Source organism: Nerophis lumbriciformis, linkage group LG26, assembly GCF_033978685.3.
Source record: "Nerophis lumbriciformis linkage group LG26, RoL_Nlum_v2.1, whole genome shotgun sequence".
Lineage (NCBI taxonomy): Eukaryota > Metazoa > Chordata > Actinopteri > Syngnathiformes > Syngnathidae > Nerophis > Nerophis lumbriciformis.
Genome location: NC_084573.2, coordinates 4830469 through 4853536, shown reverse-complemented (window position 1 = coordinate 4853536; position 23068 = coordinate 4830469). Strand labels below are relative to the sequence as shown.

General features: G+C 41.4%; 1 protein-coding gene across 2 annotated transcripts in view; it reads left to right on the top strand.

The window, feature by feature from the left end:
- vps39 (VPS39 subunit of HOPS complex) overlaps positions 1 to 23068 on the top strand; it is a 95266-nt gene that overhangs the window by 21444 nt on the left and 50754 nt on the right. Inside the window, exons 3-13 of one of the 2 annotated variants that reach the window (XM_061987627.2) lie at positions 1927 to 1991; positions 2060 to 2102; positions 2171 to 2265; positions 6690 to 6788; positions 6878 to 6970; positions 11327 to 11510; positions 11603 to 11723; positions 12897 to 13017; positions 13194 to 13320; positions 16104 to 16246; positions 16321 to 16461. In XM_061987627.2, the coding sequence (XP_061843611.1) occupies positions 1927 to 1991; positions 2060 to 2102; positions 2171 to 2265; positions 6690 to 6788; positions 6878 to 6970; positions 11327 to 11510; positions 11603 to 11723; positions 12897 to 13017; positions 13194 to 13320; positions 16104 to 16246; positions 16321 to 16461 (1232 nt within the window). Of the gene's footprint in view, positions 1 to 1926; positions 1992 to 2059; positions 2103 to 2170; positions 2266 to 6689; positions 6789 to 6877; positions 6971 to 11326; positions 11511 to 11602; positions 11724 to 12896; positions 13018 to 13190; positions 13321 to 16103; positions 16247 to 16320; positions 16462 to 23068 lie in introns of both variants that reach the window. The other variant, XM_061987626.2, reaches the window with a different exon arrangement.

The window sequence follows — 23068 nt, the reverse complement described above, 5'->3', positions numbered from 1 at the left end:
GGTCATTTCCCAACCAATATTCTACATCATTGAAACAACATGCTTTTTGACAATGTCAGGTTGTGACGTTGATTTGACATTGAAATTTGGTCATTTCCCAACCAATATTCTACAACACAAATACAACGTTGAAACAACATGCTTTTTGACAACGTTTAATCAATGTTGGGTTCTGACGTTGATTCGACATTGAAATTTGGTCATTTCCCAACCAATATTCTACAACACAAATACAACGTTGAAACAACATGCTTTTTGACAACGTTTAATCAATGTTGGGTTCTGACGTTGATTTGACCGTTGAACTTTGGTCATTTCCCAACCAATATTCTACAACATTGAAACAACATGCTTTTTGACAATGTTGGGTTGTGACGTTGATTTGACATTGAATTTTGGTCATTTCCCAACCAATATTTTACAACACAAATACAACATTGAAACAACATGCTTTTTGACGACGTTTAATCAATGTTGGGTTCTGATGTTGATTTGACCGTTGAAATTTGGTCATTTCCCAACCAATATTCTACAACACAAATACAACGTTGAAACAACATGCTTTTTGACGACGTTTAATCAATGTTGGATTCTGACGTTGATTTGACCATTGAAATTTGGTAATTTCCCAACCAATATTCTACAACATTGAAACAACATGCTTTTTGGCAATGTTGGGTTGTGACGTTGATTTGACATTGAAATTTGGTCATTTCCCAACCAATATTTTACAACACAAAACAATGTTAAAACAACATGCTTTTTGACTACGTTTATTCAATGTTGGGTTCTGACGTTGATTTGACCGTTGAACTTTGGTCATTTCCCAACCAATATTCTACAACACAAATACAACGTTGAAACAACATGCTTTTTGACTACTTTTAATCAATGTTGGGTTCTGACGTTGATTTGACCGTTGAAATTTGGTCATTTCTCAACCAATATTCTACAACACAAATACAACGTTAAAACAACAACCTTTTTGACAACATTTAATCAGTGTTGGATTCTGACGTTGATTTGACCATTGAAATTTGGTCATTTCCCAACCAATATTCTACAACATTGAAACAACATGCTTTTTGACAATGTCGGGTTGTGACGTTGATTTGACATTGAATTTTGGTCATTTCCCAACCAATATTTTACAACACAAATACAACATTGAAACAACATGCTTTTTGACGACGTTTAATCAATGTTGGGTTCTGATGTTGATTTGATCATTGAAATTTGGTAATTTCCCAGCCAATATTCTACAACACAAATACAACGTTGAAACAACATGCTTTTTGACAACGCTTAATCAATGTTGGGTTCTGACGTTGATTTGACCATTGAAATTTGGTATTTTCCCAACCAATATTCTACAAAACAAATACAATGTTGTAACAACATGCTTTTTGACAACGCTTAATCAATGTTGGGTTTTGACGTTGATTTGACCGTTGAAATTCGGTCATTTCCCAACCAATATTCTACAACATTGAAACAACATGCTTTTTGACAATGTTGGGTTGTGACGTTGATTTGACATTAAAATTTGGTCATTGCCTAACCAATATTCTACAACACAAATACAACGTTGAAAGAACATGCTTTTTGACAACGTTTATTCAATGTTGGGTTCTGACGTTGATTTGACCATTGGAATGATGGATCCGTTGCATTTTGTGGCTTTTATTGCCTCACAATCAAACACTTTTATGTTAAAATATTGAACAGATGTTTATTGGGATTAGGTAAACATCTGTTCAGTATTTTAACCTAAAAGTGTTTTATTGTGAGGCATTAAAAGTCCATCAGACCCACAAACGCTGGCTGAGTAACAACAATATGAACATTACACAAGGGTTAAGACTCCCCCAGCTTTGAAGAGGCGTTTAAAAACGTGTGATGAACCTTTTTTTCCCCCCCTTTTAGCAACCAACCTCTTTGAAGTGACACTGGAGAAATCCAACAAGAACTTTTCAAAGAAGATCCAGCAGGTAATGGTGCTGCAAAGCATTTGAACGCTATCTCCATCTTCATTGGCAAACTCTCGCCTCTTCCGCAGCTTTATGTCGTCTCGCAGTACAAAATACTGGTCAGTCTCCTGGGTAAGTCCTCACCTTTCGAAACCTCGTTGTGCCGTGTGGTTTGCGACCTGACCCAAGTTGTCCTGCAGAGAACAACATCCACGTCCACGACCTCCTGACTTTCCAGCAAATCACAGTCCTGTCCAAAGCAAAAGGAGCCACGCTTTTCGTCTGTGACCTGCAGGTTGGTTCCTCACACTGACAATACGATGTGGGACTTCTCACTCAGCTCAGAATGGATCAGGATTCAGGATGCTTTATTATTGTCCATTCTTTAACATGTACAAGACACTAGGGATGTCCCGATCCAGGTTTTTGCACTTCCGATCCGATACCGATATTGTTTTTGCATTTCCGATTGATACCGATACTGACCGATACCGATACTGGCCTATCCGAGCATGTATTAAAGTTTAAAGTTATTTAGCCTACGTAGTTGTCAGAATCATGTTGAAAAGGGTTTTAGTACTCTTGATAACAACTAGCCAGCTGAATTAGGGGAGTTTGAATAATACACAATGGTTGGTAACAAGAAACTCACCTGTTTATTCAAGGATAAACACAAAATAGACAAAATGATACATGACAAACAGAAATGGCATCATTGAACTAGGGCTGGGCGATATGGCCTTTTTTTAATATTGCGATATTTTAAGGCCATATTGCGATACACGATATATATCTCAATATTTTGCCTTAGCCTTGAATGAACACTTGATGCATATAATCACAGCAGTATGATGATTCTATGTGTTTTGATTGATTGATTGAGACTTTTATTAGTAGGTTGCACAGTGAAGTACATATTCCGTACAATTGACCACTAAATGGTAACACCCCAATAAGTTTTTCAACTTGTTTAAGTCGGGGTCCACTTAAATTGATTCATGATACGGATATATACTATCAGATATATACTATCATCATAATACAGTCATCACACAAGATAATCACATCGAATTATTTACATTATTTATAATCCGGGGTGTGGAGGGTAAGTGTCAAAAAGACAGCCAAAAGAGTTTGATATGAGAATAAATCTAAAGTTAAAATATAGGGTAGAAATGCACCCATTTGCAGGAAATGTAGTCTTGATTTTCAAAATGTTCTTTCAAGGCTTGCATGTCTACATTAAAACATTCTTCTTCATACTGCATTAATATATGCTACTTTTAAACTTTCATGCAGAGAAGGAAATCACAACTAAAAAAATCACTAATTTTTTTCATACGGTGTTGATGTGGAAATTTTTGCCTCGGCATTTTGATGGTGTGGACGTGTGGCACCGAATGGAGGTAAGCGTCTCGACAGACGTCACAATATTTGCACAATGATGACGAAAACTGTTGTCTCTGTCGTGTCCGTGTGTCGAAAATTGTTATGCGCTTATTTTTTTATTTGATTTTGTACGTGGCATAGATTTGCCGTGCGCAGAGGACGCTTGAGCAGGCGCGCACCTTAGCGGCTGCGCTAGCATCACAGCTAACGTTAGCCATGCCGCTACCTCGCTCTCTGCTGGGAGAGGACGTATACGTATGTGACGTATGACGTGGCAGTATGTGACGTATGTCGTGACAGTATGTGACGTGTGTAAGAAGGTGCGCTCGCTGTCTGTGAGGGGGAGACACAGGAAAGAGTGAGAAGAGCCTGTCGTGTAATGCCAGCAGCTAAAAGCAACTGCGTGAGAATTGTGGATGTGTTGAAGGTGTGCTGGAAAATGCGGAACGGAAATTACAGAGCAGCAGAAAAGTGGAATGTATTATTTAAATAGGTGCGTTGGAAAACACGGACCGGAGTTTTTTTTTGATCTGGATCAGCATTTTCCCATGCCTTGCCGATACGCATTTTTTGGCAAATATCGGCGGCCAATCCGATCCAAATATCGGATCGGGACATCCCTACAAGACACATAAGAACTGAAATGACATTTTGGGCACAGTCCCACTAAGAGCAGACATACGTTACAGGGAGACTAGAACAGGACCGCCAACGGATCAGCCACTTATGGCACTCCTTAAAAAAGGTGGGAAAAAGGTGATATTGGGAAAGGGGGGAAAAGTAAGAAATATCAGTCAAAAGCTGGACCCTCGGGAGGGGGTCCAGACCGAGTCCAAGGGAAAGAAACTCATTTACCATAGCACACATAAACAAGTTACATATAATCACAACAGAGGGGAGGGAGTTGTGGCCATGGAGGCCGGCCTGCTGCTATAAAGCGCTACTCAGCCATCCATCATCCCGAAGGGGAATCAAGCGGTGGTGAAGGCGTTGGGTGGGGGTGGGGAGTGTGTTTGTGTATATGCCCATTGTCTTTGGGTGTAGTGGTGCTGTGTCCATAGGCCCGGGGGCCGTTCTGCATGCAATGCAAGCAAAGTTCGACTTCCAGGTGTCGGAGGTCAAAAGCGTCCATCTTTGAGAGTCCTCAGGGGATGTTTACAGAACAGCCTGCTCCTGTTGTTGCAGCGTCAAGACCATTCGAGGGAGTCAAATCGTAGATTAGGATTTTTGTTTTTCCGCGAGCAGACATTACAATGGCTTGTCTGTTCTATTCGTCCATGTTGGCTCTCATATCCAATTTTTCCCTTTCAGCAAGCTTCTCCATGATGTGATCCATCTTGCGATTCAGTTCAGAAATCGCCCCGGACTGTGATCCTACAGCCCGGCCCAAACCTTCCATTGCGACGAACAGCCTTTGGGCTCCTTGAGTGGCTGCCGTCGTCTTACGAATTTTAGCTGTTTTGCAATTGCTACCGTTTTAGTGCAGATTCATACGACAAACTCGCACGCATCATCCTCAGACTTCATTCCGGGCACAAACATGTTCCGTAAAACTCTAAAAAACGACACAGACATCGACAGAGCCGTAAAATACAAATAAAACCGGATGCAAAAATGTCTATAATGTAGGGTTGTACTGTATACCGGTACTAGTATAGTACGGTACTATACCCTGTTTGAAAAGTACCGGTTCCCCCTGTCACATCATGACATTGCTGGTTTTACGAGCAGAGGAGCATGTTCGGCAGCGCACACACATAGAGTACTTACAAGCAGACACAGTGTGTAGACAGAAAAGGGAGAACGGACGCATTTTGGTGTAAAAAGTAAAGATAAAGGTGAAGTTATAACACTGAAACACCCTCAGGAAGAGGTGCTATAATTCCTCTAAAGGTTTAGTGGCCACATGCGTGGACAGCACCTTTTAGTTCTTATTTCCAAAATTGTGTACACTACTGAATTGGGGTCTTAAGGCCGCTTATGTGGACACTTACACTGCCATCTGGTGGTGTCATAAGAGTATAACATACAATGGAATATGGGAAAAAAAAGTGTAAAAATAAGAATTAGCATGTCACTAAACATGAAGTACACGTTTGTGTACTTATGGACTAAGTACATCATATCAAAAGATGATTCTTAGTTTTTATTCTAATTAGGGTCCAATAAGCCCAAATAGCAAAGAGAAATAAAAAAAAAGCATGTAAACAAACAGCTTGGGCCTTAAGAGGTTTTAAGACACGGCTAGCTAGCTAGCGGCTAACATCCATCAGTCTGTAGTGTTTTAGCTACTTCCAAATCACTAATCCTGGTCTCCATGGTGACAAATAAAGTAGGTTTCTTACAGGTACGTTATCTCTGGAGGACGAGGAATAGCTAAACATGTTTCACTACACACCGTAGCTCACCAGCGTCACAATGTAAACAAACGCCATGGGCGGATCTACACCTGACATCCACTGTAATGATACTAAGTACAAGAGCGTATCTAGTCGATACTACTATTATTACATGGATATTTTTTTGCCTCACAAAATCTATTTTCTTTTTTTTTTAATCTAAATTATGTTTATAAATTCAGGAAATATGTCCCTGGACTTTGAATATGACCAATGTATGATCACTTTGTATCGGAGCGATACCTAAATGTGTGGTATCATCCAAAACTAATGTAAAGTATCAAAGAAGAGAAGAATAAGTGATTATTACATTTTAACAGAAGTGTAGATAGAACATGTTAAAACAGAAAATAAGCAGATATTAACAGTAAATGAACAAGTGGGTTGATAATCAATTTTTACAGTTTGTCCCTCATAATGTGTACAAAATAATAGGTGTATAAATGACACAATATGTTACTGCATAGACTAATCAGGAGTCTTTGTTTGTTTACGTACTACTAAAAGACAAGTTGTCTAGTATGTGCACTATTTTATTTAAGGACTAATTAGCAATAATAAACATATTTAATGTACCCTAAGAATCTTTTGTAAATAAAGCCGATAATGACATTTTTTTGAGGTCCATTTCTTTCTTTTTTTTTAGACGAGTATAACTCCTCTCCCTAACACAGCTCATATATTCAATATACTCATTAAAACAAATATTACAAAGGCTACTGATGATAATTGTGTATACATGCTGTCAATTATTGAATTGCACAGCAGGCTTTTAAACACGTCATCACATGCACACTCGTTGTAGCCAATCATTAGAGAATTGCTAGAACAATAACCCTAATAGCACCTTTGCACAGAACTGGCAAGTAATCCAACTGCAACTTCTCGTTTCCACGCGACTATTATGTCATTTGTTCCATGTTGTTTCCAGCAAAGCAGCTCAGGAGAGGAAACACTGAGAATGTGTGTTGCGGTGAAAAAGAAGCTCCAGCTTTATTACTGGAAAGACCGAGAGTTCCATGAGCTGCAGGTAAAACACAACATGCCTCAGTTACACTCTCGCCATACTATTTAGGTTTGGTCTTCAATCACCTTTTATTTCCCCGTCTTGTCTGTCAGGGCGACTTTGGCGCTCCAGATATCCCAAAGTCCATGGCGTGGTGCGAGAACTCCATCTGTGTCGGCTTCAAAAGAGACTACTACCTTATTCGGGTAGGCATGTTTATCCATGTGCTATCCACTCAGCAAACACATACACAGATCCAATACAAGAGCTGTATCAAAGATAGTAGTGTTCACTTTGTTGACAGTGTCAGTGATGCATTACTGTAAACCAGGGATGTCCAAAATTATATAGTAACTATATATATATTGTTGCGTTTTATGACCAGTTGTTCCTCCCAGGGAATTCAAGTCACAATTCGCTCCCAAGCTCTTTACGACACTTAAAGCTGAGTTGAAAAACCACCAGAGACAGAATAGGTATTTTGTAATATATTTGCAAAATTTTGCATATATACATTGACAGAGACAGCATAGAACATTCGGATCGCCCCGCTAAGATGGTCTGTCTTCCCGACCCCAAAACCCTCTCCCCTCTCTATAGTCAAAACACATGCACATTATCTCTCTAGTCAAAACACATTCCAAAGAATTCAAGGTTAACACACACAGTTTACTTGCAGAGAAACAGAAAGAGAATAAATGGAAAACAAGAGCTGTTTTCAAATATGACTATGAAAGAAAAGAAGTAACACTTAAATTCGGATATATGTAAATATCTGCCTCCGACAATATATATATATATATATATATATATATATATATATATATATATATATATTAGAGATGCGCGGATAGGCAATTATTTCATCCACAACCGCATCAGAAAGTCGTCAACCATCCGCCATCCACCCGATGTAACATTTGATCAGAACCGCATCCGCCCGCACCCGCCCGTTGTTATATATCTAATATAGACGATGCAAGGCATTAGTGAGGTTATAAAGCTTTTGCCTGTTAAAGAAAGGAGACTGATCCAATGCAGTGCAGACATTCGCGTGCCACGCTGTCACGACCCAGACGCACACCAGTGCGCAATCATATGGGAGCCGCGCTGAGCGCACCTCCAAGCGCATCTCGCTGCCGGCAACGGCCGCGTATGAGCCCAACGCTTCAGCGCCATCCATTTTCAGGGCTAGTTGATTCGGCAGGTGGGTTGTTACACACTCCTTAGCGGGTTCCGACTTCCATGGCCACCGTCCTGCTGTCTATATCAACCAGGGTGAGCCCCACCCCTTTCGTGAGCGCACTGCGCGCGGAGTGACCCCTGTTACGAGCCCCCGGCCACGGGGGTGGCGGGCAGGTAAGCTGCGCGGGCGGAGCGCGCGGAGTGACCCCTGTTACGAGCCCCCGGCCACGGGGGTGGCGGGCAGGTAAGCTGCTTACCTGCTGCGCGTGACGCCGGCCGCGGCGAAGGCGGACGAGGCGGGGTGTCGGTGCGGTGGGCGCGGTGGTGACCCTGGACGTGCGTCGGGCCCTTCTCGCGGATCGCCTCAGCTACGGCTCCCGGTGGGGCCCTCTCGGGGGAAGGGGCCTCGGTCCCGGACCCCGGCGAGGCGTCCCTTCTCCGCTCCGTAAAAGTGTCCATCTCTTTTTTTTTTTTTCTTCTGTTGTGGCATATGCTGCAGGTGCCTGCTCGTTTTTCGTATGTGGGTAACAACATTTAACTATGTATATATATTTCCCAATTGGTTTAACTGCCACCCGCCTGAATCTATTTAAAATCTAATTTTTTTATTTATTTCAACCACCCGACCCGACCCGCGGATAAAATCAAATTTTTTTTAATTTCATCCGCCCGATCCGCGGATAATCCGCGGACTCCGCGGTTGTGCCCGCAAACCGCGCATCTCTAATATATATATATATATATATATATATATATATATATATATATATATATATATATATATATATATATATATACCGTATTTTTCGGACTATAAGTCGCAGTTTTTTTCATAGTTTGGCCGGGGATGCGACCTATACTCAGGAGCGACTTATGTGTGAAATTATTAACACATTATTGTAAAATATCAAATAATATTATTTAGCTCATTCACGTAAGAGACTAGACGTATAAGATTTTATGGGATTTAGCGATTAGGAGTGACGGATTGTTTGGTAAACGTATAGCATGTTCTATATGTTATAGTTATTTGAATGACTCTTACCATAATATGTTACGTTAACATACCAGTTGGTTATTTATGCCTCATATAACGTACACTTATTCAGCCTGTTCACTATTCTTTATTTATTTTAAATTGCCTTTCAAATGTCTATTCTTGGTGTTGGCTTTTATCAAATAAATTTCCCCAAAAAAGTGCGACTTATATATGTTTTTTCCCTTCTTTATTATGCATTTTCGGCAGGTGCGACTTATACTCCGAAAAATACAGTATATGTTTACATATATATGTATATGTTTACATATATATGTATGTAGGTATGTATGTATGTATCAGTGACGTGCAGTCACTAGAGGCAGGTGAGGCCTCACCTGCCATCATGGAAAGAAAAACAATGTAAAAAAATAAGATAAAAAATTAAATTGTTATATGTATCCAGTGATTATACTATAAAGTTATTTTCCATTTAACTTCACCAGTTTTAGATTATTTTTATTCAAAATCGCTGAATTTTCACATTTGCCGTTCAAATACTGAGAAGAGACGGTTCGGTGAACAGCAGCCAGTTGAGGCACGTCACTCAGTGCCTCAACATTGATTCCGGACTCGGCTAACTGCTGGCCTGCTGTGCAGTGAGACTGTATTGCTATATGAATTATATTATACATTTCCATAGTTTAGTTAGCTGAGGTATATAATGTACAGTGTATTTTGTCAACAACTGTATGTGTGTAACGTATTTCTTGTGCTGAGCGATCATAAAACGGCTGCAAAAGACGCACTGGCTGAGGCTCCAGTAGCCCCGCCTCCTGCACCCCCGCCGTAGAATTGTTATATCAACTAAAGCCCACACTTAAACTTTCCACGTGCAAGATTGAATCTATTTAAAAAAGTTATTTCATAAGAAGCCAAAAAGTGCAAAAACAATAATGTTGGTGTTGGAGGAGTTGTGAATGACTGCAGGGCCACAACATTAGGTACACCTGCAGACTGCAGGTGTATCTAATTCACAACTCCTCCAACACGAACATTATTGTTTTTGCACTTTTTGGCTTCTTATTAAATAACTTTTGTAACCTATTTTCATGGGCTTTCCTCTTTGTGATGTTAAGTTCCTGTTATGCGCTGTTATACAGTATATGCCTCGAGCTCTTATTTTGAAGGCGCTAAGAGCGGAAGTGATGACATGGAGTGGAGCGGAAGTTTTTGAAATAAGGTAAATAAAGTGGTCCTCGTGTAAACTGGAGCCTCCGTGTTTGTTATTTTGTAGTTTCATACAGTACAGGCGACATTTATAAACCCTTGGTTACACTTTTTTAAATAGATTCAATCTTGCACGTGGAAAGTTAAAGTGAGGGCTTTAGTTGCGGCACATGGACTTAATTTTTAAGTTAAGGTAAGACCATAATAAAGTTTTTTTTATTAAATGTGCTTTTTTGTGTGCTACAGTTTGTATGTGTAAAGTTAAGTTAAAGTACCAATGATTGTCACACACACACTAGGTGTAATGAAATTTGTCCTCTGTATTTGACCCATCCCCTTGTTCACCCTCTGGGAGGTGAGGGGAGCAGTGGGCAGCAGCGGCGCCGCTCCCGGGAATAATTTTTGGTGATTTAACCCCCAATTCCAACCCTTGATGCTGAGTGCCAAGCAGGGAAGAATGCTGGTATGAGCTTTTAAACATAACCCGTTAACTGCTGCCAATCAAATGGTGAATAAGATACTCTTTAGGGTTCATATGTTTGTAAATCTGACTGTGATGAAGTCAGTGCCTCACCAGCCATCAACCTCACCGCACGTCACTGGTATGTATGTATGTATGTATGTATGTATGTTATACTAGCTTTGCACTATTACAACATTGCTGCTCTAGTGTTTGATAAATAACCACGTGGTCAAAAGGAGCAACATTTTCCTTTAACTTGCCCACTCACTTACTCGTCACGCATCCCACATATGCTACTCTCACAACAGCTGCTTTAAAACACGCCTCGCCAAATGTGGCGATTAGTATTAGCACCTTTGCTTCAGACTGAGGTCAACATTTAAATAATGAACATTCAGATCTGCACAAGGAGTTATAAACAGTGAAAGGTATTGTCATTGTTAACACACCTGTCCTGCTGTTCGGTCCGGTGCAGACTGCTCTCATATGAAACTTATCTCAACTGCATTATGCCAGATATTTGAAGTAACACACTAATTAATAACATTTGTTAAAAAGTAATTCCGTTTGCAGGGCTCGAATTTAACCACGGCGACCTTGGCAAAAGCCGCGACTGCCCTTGTGACTTGTAATCATGCAGTCCAAATTATTGTTAAAAGTGAAAAAGTGTGATTTTTTAAATGTATTTATTTATTTTTTCTTCTCCAGATGGATGGTCGTGGCTCCATCAAGGAACTCTTCCCCACAGGGAAACAGTTAGAGCCGCTGGTCGCCCCGCTGGCTGATGGGAAGGTCGCCGTCGGACAGGACGACCTCACCGTGGTGCTCAACGAAGAGGGGGTTTGCACCCAAAAGTGTGCTTTGAACTGGACGGACATCCCCATAGCGATGGGTAAGTCGCCGCAGACTGTTTGCACCTGTCCAAATAGATCTATCACTTCTATAAAAGAGGGTTTTAGCCGCATTTAATTCTGCTATCTTCAGAGCACCAGCCTCCGTACATCATCGCAGTGCTACCTCGCTACGTGGAGATCAGGACCTTGGAGCCCAGACTGTTGGTGCAGAGCGTAGAGCTGCAGAGACCTCGGTTCATCACGTCGGCTGGGTGAGCCGCTGGACACTCGCACCTAGGGCTGAAAAACTGTATTCCGGTTATCGATCGATCCATCCATCCATCTTCTTCCGCTTATCCGAGGTCGGGTCGCGGGGGCAGCAGCCTAAGCAGGGAAGCCCAGACTTCCCTCTCCCCAGCCACTTCCTCCAGCTCTTCCCGGGGGATCCCGAGGCGTTCCCAGGCCAGCCGGGAGACATAGTCTTCCCAACGTGTCCTGGGTCTTCCCCGTGGCCTCCTACCGGTCGGACGTGCCCTAAACACCTCCCGAGGGAGGCGATCGGGTGGCATCCTGACCAGATGCCCGAACCACCTCATCTGGCTCCTCTCGATGTGGAGGAGCAGCGGCTTTACTTTGAGCTCCCCCCGGATGACAGAGCTTCTCACCCTATCTCTAAGGGAGAGCCCTGCCACCCGGCGGAGGAAACTAATTTCGGCCGCTTGTACCCGTGATCTTGTCCTTTCGGTCATAACCCAAAGCTCATGACCATAGGTGAGGATGGGAACGTAGATCGACCGGTAAATTGAGAGCTTTGCCTTCCGGCTCAGCTCCTTCTTCACCACAACGGATCGATACAGCGTCCGCATTACTGAAGACGCCGCACCGATCCGCCTGTCGATCTCACGATCCACTCTTCCCTCACTCGTGAACAAGACTCCGAGGTACTTGAACTCCTCCATTTGGGGCAGGCTCTCCTCCCCAACCCGGAGATGGCACTCCACCCTTTTCCGGGCGAGAACCATGGACTCGGACTTGGAGGTTCTGATTCTCATCCCAGTCGCTTCACACTCGGCTGCTGCGAACCGATCCAGCGAGAGTTGAAGATCCTGGCCAGATGAAGCCATCAGGACCACACCGGTTATCGATAATGATTGATATTTTTTTTTACCTCCAACGATATGGCAAAAAAGCCATTATCGGACATCTCTAGTAGAAATGCACCCAATTGCAGGAAATGTAGTCTTGATTTTCAACATTTTATTTTGGGGCTTTCCTGGCAGTACTTTGTGCTGATAGAAATGTGCCTCTCTTTTTCTCAAAAGGTGCTCACTTGCCTGATCTTGCTGGTTCATTTGGATGGTTTCTGTGTCATAATGACTCAACTTTTTGACCCTTTTCGGGGGCATCTTACCAATATAACACTGCGTTGTTGTCTTCTTTGCCAGGCCAAATATCGTGTATGTGGCCAGCAACCACTTTGTGTGGCGCCTGGTGCCCGTGTCCATCGCCACGCAGATCCGCCAGCTCCTCCAGGACAAACAGTTCGAACTTGCTCTTCAGCTGGCAGTGAGTGGACCCCTTTTTAATGTAGTCCTCACGGCCTTGAGTCAAATGTGCTGCTTTGAGCTGTGCAAGCTGTTTCATTTGGAACGTCAGCCGTCATGGCTGGAAGATGATGATGACAAACAAAACAAAGGGTACTGCCAGGGTTGTTTGTTTTCTTCTTCTTCTTTCACCAGAAGATGAAGGACGATTCAGACGGTGACAAGAAGCAGCAGATCCACCACATCCAGAACCTTTATGCCTTCAACCTGTTCTGCCAGAAGAGATTTGATGACTCCATGCAGGTTTTCGCCAAACTCGGCACAGGTGGGGGGCTCTCATCCAAATATTACATAAATCGGACATCTGTCTAGCTCAGGGGTCGGCAACCTTTACCAGTCAAAGAACCATTTTGACCAGTTTCACAAATTATAGATAACAATGAGAGCCACAAATTTTTTTGGAAATTTAAAATGAAATAACACTGCAAACAAAGTTGTTTTTTTGCTTTGTGCTACGTTTAAACCAAGGGTCTCAGACACGCTGCCCACACCATAATATGGAATTTGAATGCTGGTGCGGTACGCGGGTTTTTTATGAATGGCGCTTGTCAGAGTCATGCGTGCCGTGATGGTACAGCATATAGCACCCACTACAACCAGCGTGCCTGATCAGCCACACCTTGTATGGGGCTTCCGCTTGCTCACGTAGGTGACAGCAAGGCATACTTGGTCAACAACCACACAGGTCACACTGACGGTGGCAGTATAAAAAAAAACTTTAACACTCTTACTAATAATGCGCCACACTGTGAACCCACACCAAACAAGAATGACAAACACATTTCGGGCGAACATCTGCACCGTAACACAACATAAACACAACAGGACAAATACCCAGAATCCCATGCAGCCCTAACTCTTCCGGGATACATTATACACCCCCGCTACCAAACCCCGCCCACCTCAACCTACGCACAGAGGGGGTTGGTGGTAACAGGGGTGTATAATGTTGCCCGGAAGAGTCAGGGCTGCATGGGATTCTGGGTATTTGTTCTGTTGTGTTTATGTTGTGTTAAGGTCCCCAGCATGCCCACAACACTCGTAACTTAGATTTGATATCAGGGAAACATTGTTTACTGGATTGTACCGCTCGAAGTGTTGTATGCAGGGGACCAAAGATTTGGAACCGGCTTAATGAGAGCCTCAAGATGCTGTATCCATTCTCCAACTTCAAAAATAAACTAAAAACTTGTCTATTAACCACCTATATTTAATGCCTCATGTGGGGTAGACTACTGTTGGGTTTTGCATGGTTGAATGAATGTATGTATGTATGTGTATGCTTGCTTTAGTACTATTATCTTGTGTTAATCATATAGCGTTGTTTTTTGTTTTGTTTTTTGTTGTTGTACTTGCTACCATGTTCCATCATTTCATGTATATACTATCCTCTGGACACCCTGTCAAAAGCTTATTCTAGCTTATTTGGGGGACCCTTTCACGTACCAACATCTTTAAATGATGATATTTCACTACTATTGTATTTGTTATATGGTATTGTGAATAAACTTGAAAAAGGTGCAGATGTTCTCCCGAAATGTGTTTGTCATTCTTGTTTGGTTTTGGTTCAAAGTGTGGCGCATTATTAGTAAGAGTGTTAAAGTTGTTTTATATGGTCACCGTCAGTGTAACCTGTGTGGCTGTTGACCAAGTATGCCTTGCCGTCACGTACGTGTGCAAGTAGAGGATGCATACTGTATAACAAATGGTTGGGCTGGCACGCTGTTAATACAGATTGTAGAGGGCGCCGAATGCTGTACCATCATGGCACGCCCTTATTATAAATGTAAGGGTGAAAATCGGTGAATATTAATCCCGGGAGTTTTCTGCAAGAGGCACTGAAATCCGGAAGTCTCCCGGGAAAATCGGGGGGTTCGGCAAGTAAGCTGCTGAGCCGCATCAGAGTGATCAAAGAGCCGCGGGTTGCCGACCCCCGGTCTAGCTGATTAGAGAGCGAGCGTCCGCAGCTAGTGGGTCCATGACGATGACTTCTGTTTTGTTTGATCAACCGTTTTACTGCCGTGTTACAGACACCGTCGGAAACAAACATTTACAAAATATTTCTGTGTAAATAAATGTCAGGTTCAAACACTGATGACATCTATTAAACTGACAAGAAGCAAGGAATCATGCAGAGACAGAGTTCAATTTGGATCAATGAGGAGAGACGTTATTGGGCTGCACTCTAGTTACAGATCCAAACTACGCTCTAAAGTCCAGCCCGCGTGCTTCCTCTATTTATTTGGGAGGTCCCTGGTTACAGGGGAGGGGGTCCAGACACAGTCCCACTGTCTGCTCTTAGTGGGACAGTGCCGAAAATGTAATTTCAGTTCTTATGTGTCTTGTACATGATAAAGAATGGACAATAATAAAGCATCCTGAGAATAGTACTTGGCCAAGTTTTACTAAAGCTCGAGGAGACCAGCCCTTGCAATGCGACAATAGCATCAGCAAGAAGAGGTGTAAATCCTAACAAAAAGAGTCAGCTTATGTAGAGCGATAAACAGCCCCCCTCGCCCGGAAAGGAGCGCAGCTGCTTCTTCAAAACAGATAAGGAACTGGCCAAAACAGCTTAAGACAAAATAAAGAGTTTACTAGCGGACATAAGATAAAAGAGAAGACACACTACATGGGAAAATACTAGCAGCTTTAAACATGACTATTGATTAAAAAAGAACACTTCAAATTACTTTTGAAGTGTATTGTGAATAAAATGAGAACCGGAAGTGAACAAAAGTGTTAGCAACTGCTATGTAAAGGAAAAATGGTAGGATGAAATAAGCTCTGCTTCTTCCTACTCCTTTTCGAACATGTTGAATAGAGAAACTAAAAATGGGGATGTATCATGTTGTATTGATTGACAAGTTTATTGACATCTTAAAGAATTGAATCCATGTAATGCTTTAAAAAGGCAAATGGATGGCACAAAAAGCCAAAAGGCTTGTTTCCATTGTGGTCCATTAAATGTTCATCACATTTGATACATTCAATAATAAAATGTATGCATGGTTTAAATAAACACAAGCCTATATATTCCACATCCCAAAGATCCCACACATGTGATCGGCCTGTACCCGGACCTGCTGCCGTCCGACTACCGCAAGCAGCTGCACTACCCCAACCCTCTGCCGTCCCTGTCTGGAGCAGAACTGGAGAAGGCTCACCTGGCGCTCATCGATTACCTCACCCAGGTCTGTGCTTGTGGCCCCGCCTCAGTGCAGCAGCAGCATCATTTTCTTGTTCTTCTTCTTCTTCTTCTTCACAGAAACGCAGCCACTTGGTGAAGCAGCTCAACGACTCCGACCCGTCCACCACATCGCCGCTCATGGAGGGCACGCCCACCATTAAGAGCCGCAAGAAGCTCCTGCAGATCATCGACACCACCCTGCTGAAATGTTACCTGCACGTAAGCACTTTTTTCTACCAGTACGGTTCTCAATCACTGTCCTCGTGATTCGAGCATCTTTCCTGCGATGTAGCTTGATCGCTCCAGTGGCTTACCATACATAGTACATCCGAGACCTTGAATGGAGACAGCCATAGGTAGCAGTAATCAACAAGGCCTGTGCCTTGCCTCAATTGTCACATCTGCCACCAGAGCAAAGAATTCTTTCCAAATCGGGATTGATTTTGTCCCTGCGCTTGTGGCGCTTGATCTAGCTCTAGTAGGAGTATAATCAGGGTTGTCAAACTCGTTTTCAATGTCTGTATTAGTATTATAAACTTACAATGGCATTATTAGGGCCTGCATGGCCCATTGTAAAAGGAATCCCAACGGGAGTCCTTTGCAATGGGACATAAGGACCTATTGAATTTGTAAGGTTTTATTAGGGCCCGCATGGCCCATTGTAAAAGGAGTCCCAACGGGAGTCCTTTTACAATGGGACATAAGGACCTATTGAATTTGTAAGGTTTTATTATTTTTCTTCTTTCTTTTTTCTTCCGCCGCCTCTTTGAGCTGTAATTTGACCCACTTAACATGCTTCAAAACTCACCATATTTGACCCACACATCAGGACCTGCGAAAATTGCCTTTTAATAAAAAAACCGAACCCAAAAACTCAAAATTGCGCTCTAGCGCCCCCTAGGAAGAAAGAAAAACTCAGCTGCCTGTAACTCCCACTAGGAAGGTCGGAGAGACATGAAACAAAAACCTCTATGTAGATCTGACTTACACCTACCTTTCATAATTGTACATCCTCGGGCAAAAATCAACAGGAAGTTGGCAATTCCCCCTTCAAGACAAAAAAGTACTAAAAACAGTCACTTTTGCCTCTTTGAGCTCTAATTTGACCCTTTTAACATGCTTCAAAATTCACCAAACTGAACACACACATCAGGACTGGCTAAAACTGTGATCTAATGAAAAAACCTAACCCCAAATCTAAAAATTGTGCTCTACCGCAATTTTTTTATAAAACGCAGAAAAAACTGCTCCTCGGAAGAAAAAAATGACAAAACTGCCTGTAACTCCCACTGGGAAAGTCGGAGAGACATGAAACAAAAACCTCTATGTAGGTCTCACTTAGACCTACATTTCATAGATTGACAACTCTCAGCAAAAATCAACAGGAAGTTTGCTATTCCCTCTTCAAAACAAATTTTTTGTAAAAACCGGTCACCTTCCTTCAAAATCTATCTCCTCTGAGCAGGGCCGGCCCTAACCAATCTGGCGCCCTAGGCAAAATTTTAGGTGGCGCCCCCCCACATCGGCATTGAAGTGTATATACTCAGAAGAAACCGAATAGCTTTGTCTTTGACCTTTTTTTTTTACTTACAACTATACCTAATATATAAAGGGGTGGAAAAGTGACTATTACCTGCAGGGCAAACATTAGCTAACCAGAAGGCAATAATGTAAACAAAAAACACCTGCTTAAAAGATCTAATACAAATGTCCCTGAGGAATGTAAGGTGGGAGTACAGTAATTACCTAACGTTACATTATTATTTTCCATAACAATTTAGCCCCCTCCACAATATTAACCCGACGTTAAAACAGAACTAGCTATTTATTGATTAGCAATTGCCGAATCATGTAACATTAGCTTAATGCTAAAAAGCCAGGTTACTATCACATTCTGTAACAGACAAATAATTTCATGTAGGCTAACGTTACCTACCTGCTACCTCTGTCTTTTCTTGTTTCTCCTTCTCTTCTTTTCTCTTTTTTCTTCCCTGGGCACCTGACAGTTTTGGCCGTTTTGACATCTTATGTTGATTTTTTGATGTGGTGACGTCCAAAAAGAGTCATGATACGGGAAGGGAGGTGGCGCACCGTGCGGGGGTGGGGGGGGCGTAATGTTGTAACAAATAATATTTCTATTAAATAGGCTTTACTTTGCATTTTAATTAACGTGGGATTATTTTTTGTATTTAGAAATAATAGTATCAACTTTTTTTTCTTTTTTTTTTTTTCTCCAACATTTGTGGCACTGGCGTGGCGCCCCCTGATGGACGGCGCCCTTAGCATTTGCCTATACGGCCTATGCCACGGGCCGGCCCTGCCTCTGAGCGCGTTTGTCGTTTTGCCTTCAAACTAACACAGGAGAGAGATTGAACCCTTGTGATTAAAACTACGGAAGCGCGTTTTTCTAACTGCTCCGGTTTTGATTTTATGACCCTTCAAAGACCCGCTGCGCTGATGCTGCTGTTTTTTTAAGATGGCTGCTTAAAAGCAGGAAGCACCAACGTGCCCACACAATGCAGACAAGGTAGGTACACTAGACAAAAGTCTTGGGACACTTCAGACTAAAAGTAGACAAAAGTATTGGGACACTTATGACTATCACTGGACAAAAGTATTGGGACATTTAGGACTAGCACCTGCCAAATACGCGGGCCCGACCAACGCTGCTTGCAGCTTTAATTTTTGTATTGTTTTGTTTCAGTTTCACAAATTCCTCAGTACATTCACCAAAACGTCACCGTGGCATTATTGAGTCTGTTTCGCTGATTGGAGAGCTAGCTTCAGTTTAAATATAAGAAATGAATATTCTTCTGTAGAATTCAATCATGTGCAAATTAGACAAGAATGTAACATGTGATATGAACTTATTAGATGCCAAGTGAGATATGTCATTTTGATATTTGTGTCTTTGAATTGAACATCTCTAAGTCCATGAAGGTTGTCATTAATCCAGGTGGTTGTCCTCTCAGGGTATTCAATCCATCACAACTGGACTTCTCAGGGGCGGTATAGCTCGGTTGGTAGAGTGGCCGTGCCAGCAACTTGAGGGTTCCAGGTTCAATTCCCGCTTCCGCCATCCTAGTCACTGCCGTTGTGTCCTTGGGCAAGACACTTTACCCACCTTCTCCCAGTGCCACCCACACTGGTTTAAAAATGTAACTTAGATATTGGGTTTCACTATGTAAAGTGCTTTGAGTCAATTGAGAAAAAGCGCTATATAAATATAATTCACTTCACTTCACTTCAGTTTGTCTTGGAAGATGTTTCACCTCTCATCCAAGTAGACTTCATCAGTTCTTGATCATAGACTTCGATTGGTCACATGTAGTCTTAGACTTAGATTGGTCACATGTAGTCTTCGACTTAGATTGGTCACATGTAGTCTTAGACTTAGATTGATCACATGTAGTCTTAGACTTTGGTCACATGTACGGTAGTCTTAGATTGGTCACATGTAGTCTTCGACTTAGATTGGTCACATGTAGTCTTCGACTTAGATTGGTCACATGCAGTCTTTTAGACTTAGATTGGTCACATGTAGTCTTAGACTTGGATTGGTCACATGTAGTCTTGGACTTAGATTGGTCACATCTACTCTTAGATTGGTCATATCTAGTTTTAGATTGGTCACATCTAGTCTTAGATTGGTCATATGTAGTCTTAGACTTAGATTGTCACATCTAGTCTTAGATTGGTCACATCTAGTTTTAGACTTAGATTGGTCACATCTAATCTTAGATTGGTCACATCTAGTCTTAGATTGGTCACATCTAGTTTTAGACTTAGATTGGTCACATCTAGTCTTAGATTGGTCACATCTAGTCTTAGATTGGACACATGTAGTCTTAGACTTAGAATGGTCACATCTAGTCTTAAATTGGTCACATGTAGTCTTATACTTGGATTGGTCACATCTAGTCTTAGACTTAGATTGGTCGCATGTAGTCTTAGACTTAGATTGATCACATCACATCTAGTTTTAGACTTAGATTGGTCACATCTAGTCTTAGATTGGTCACATCTAGTTTTAGACTTAGATTGGTCACATCTAGTCTTAGATTGGTCACATCACATCTAGTTTTAGACTTAGATTGGTCACATCTAGTCTTAGATTGGTCACATCTAGTTTTAGACTTAGATTGGTCACATCTAGTCTTAGATTGGTCACATCTAGTCTTAGATTGGTCACATCTAGTCTTAGATTGGACACATGTAGTCTTAGACTTAGATTGGTCACATGTAGTCTTAGACTTAGATTGGTCACATCTAGTCTTAAATTGGTCACATGTAGTCTTAGACTTAGATAGGTCACATCACATCTAGTCTTAGACTTAGATTGGTCGCATGTAGTCTTAGACTTAGATTGGTCACATCTAGTTTTAGACTTAGATTGGTCACATCTAGTCCTAGATTGGTCACATCTAGTTTTAGACTTAGATTGGTCACATCTAGTCCTAGATTGGTCACATATAGTTTTAGACTTAGATTGGTCACATCTAGTCTTAGATTGGTCACATCACATCTAGTTTTAGACTTAGATTGGTCACATCTAGTCCTAGATTGGTCACATCTAGTTTTAGACTTAGATTGGTCACATTTAGTCTTAGATTGGTCACATCTAGTTTTAGACTTAGATTGGTCACATCTAGTCTTGTCTTAGACTTAGATTGGTCGCATGTAGTCTTAGACTTAGATTGGTCACATCACATCTAGTTTTAGACTTAGATTGGTCACATCTAGTCCTAGATTGGTCACATCTAGTTTTAGACTTAGATTGGTCACATTTAGTCTTAGATTGGTCACATCTAGTTTTAGACTTAGATTGGTCACATCTAGTCTTAGATTGGTCACATCTAGTCTTAGATTGGTCACATCTAGTCTTAGATTGGTCACATCTAGTCTTAGACTTAGATTGGTCACATGTACTCTTAGACTTAGATTGATCACATGTAGTCTTAGACTTAGATTGGTCGCATGCAGTTTTTTAGACTTAGATTGGTCACATGTAGTCTTAGACTTAGATTGAGCACATGTAGTCTTAGACTTAGATTGGTCACATGTAGTTTTAGATTGGTCACATGCAGTCTTTTAGACTTAGATTGGTCACATGAGGTCTTAGACTTAGATTGGTCACATGTAGTCTTAGACTTAGATTGATCACATGTAGTCTTAGACTTAAATTGGTCACATGTAGTCTTAGATTGGTCACATGTAGTCTTAGACTTTGGTCACATGTAGTCTTAGACTTAAATTGGTCACATGTAGTCTTAGATTGGTCACATCTACTCTTAGACTTAGATTGGTCACATCTAGTCTTAGATTGGTCACATCTAGTCTTAGATTGGTCACATCTAGTCTTAGACTTAGATTGGTCACATGTACTCTTAGACTTAGATTGATCACATGTAGTCTTAGACTTAGATTGGTCACATGCAGTCTTTTAGACTTAGATTGGTCACATGTAGTCTTAGACTTAGATTGGTCACATCTAGTCTTAGATTGGTCACATCTAGTCTTAGATTGGTCACATGTAGTCTTAGACTTAGATTGGTCACATCACATGTAGTCTTAGACTTAGATGGTCACATCACATCTAGTTTTAGACTTAGATTGGTCACAACTAGTCTTAGATTGGTCACATCTAGTCTTATATTGGACACATGTAGTCTTAGACTTAGATTGGTCACATGTAGTCTTAGACTTAGATTGGTCACATCTAGTCTTAGACTTAGATTGGTCACATCTAGTCTTAAATTGGTCACATGTCGTTTTAGGCTTAGATTGGTCACATCTAGTCTTAAATTGGTCACATGTAGTCTTAGACTTAGATTGGTCACATGTAGTCTTAGACTTAGATTGGTCACATCTACTCTTAGACTTAGATTGGTCACATCTAGTCTTAGATTGGTCACATCTAGTCTTAGATTGGTCACATATAGTCTTAGACTTAGATTGGTCACATGTCGTCTTAGACTTAGATTGGTCACATCACATGTAGTCTTAGACTTAGATTGGTCACATCACATCTAGTTTTAGACTTAGATTGGTCACAACTAGTCTTAGATTGGTCACATCTAGTCTTATATTGGACACATTTAGTCTTAGACTTAGATTGGTCACATGTAGTCTTAGACTTAGATTGGTCACATCTAGTCTTAAATTGGTCACATGTCGTCTTAGGCTTAGATTGGTCACATCTAGTCTTAAATTGGTCACATGTAGTCTTAGACTTAGATTGGTCACATCTAGTCTTAGACTTAGATTGGTCACATCTACTCTTAGACTTAGATTGGTCACATCTAGTCTTAGATTGGTCACATCTAGTCTTAGATTGGTCACATGTAGTCTTAGACTTAGATTGGTCACATGTCGTCTTAGACTTAGATTGGTCACATCACATGTAGTCTTAGACTTTGATTGGTCACATCACATCTAGTCTTAGACTTAGATTGGTCACATGTACTCTTAGACTTAGATTGATCACATGTAGTCTTTGACTTAGATTGGTCACATGCAGTCTTTTAGACTTAGATTGGTCACATGTAGTCTTAGACTTGGATTGGTCACATGTAGTCTTAGACTTAGATTGGTCACATGTAGTCTTAGACTTAGATTGGTCACATGCAGTCTTTTAGACTTAGATTGGTCACATGTAGTCTTTGACTTGGATTGGTCACATGTAGTCTTAGACTTAGATTGGTCACATCTAGTCTTAGATTGGTCACATCTAGTCTTAGATTGGTCACATGTGGTCTTAGACTTGGATTGGTCACATGTAGTCTTAGACTTAGATTGGTCACATCTAGTCTTAGATTGGTCACAT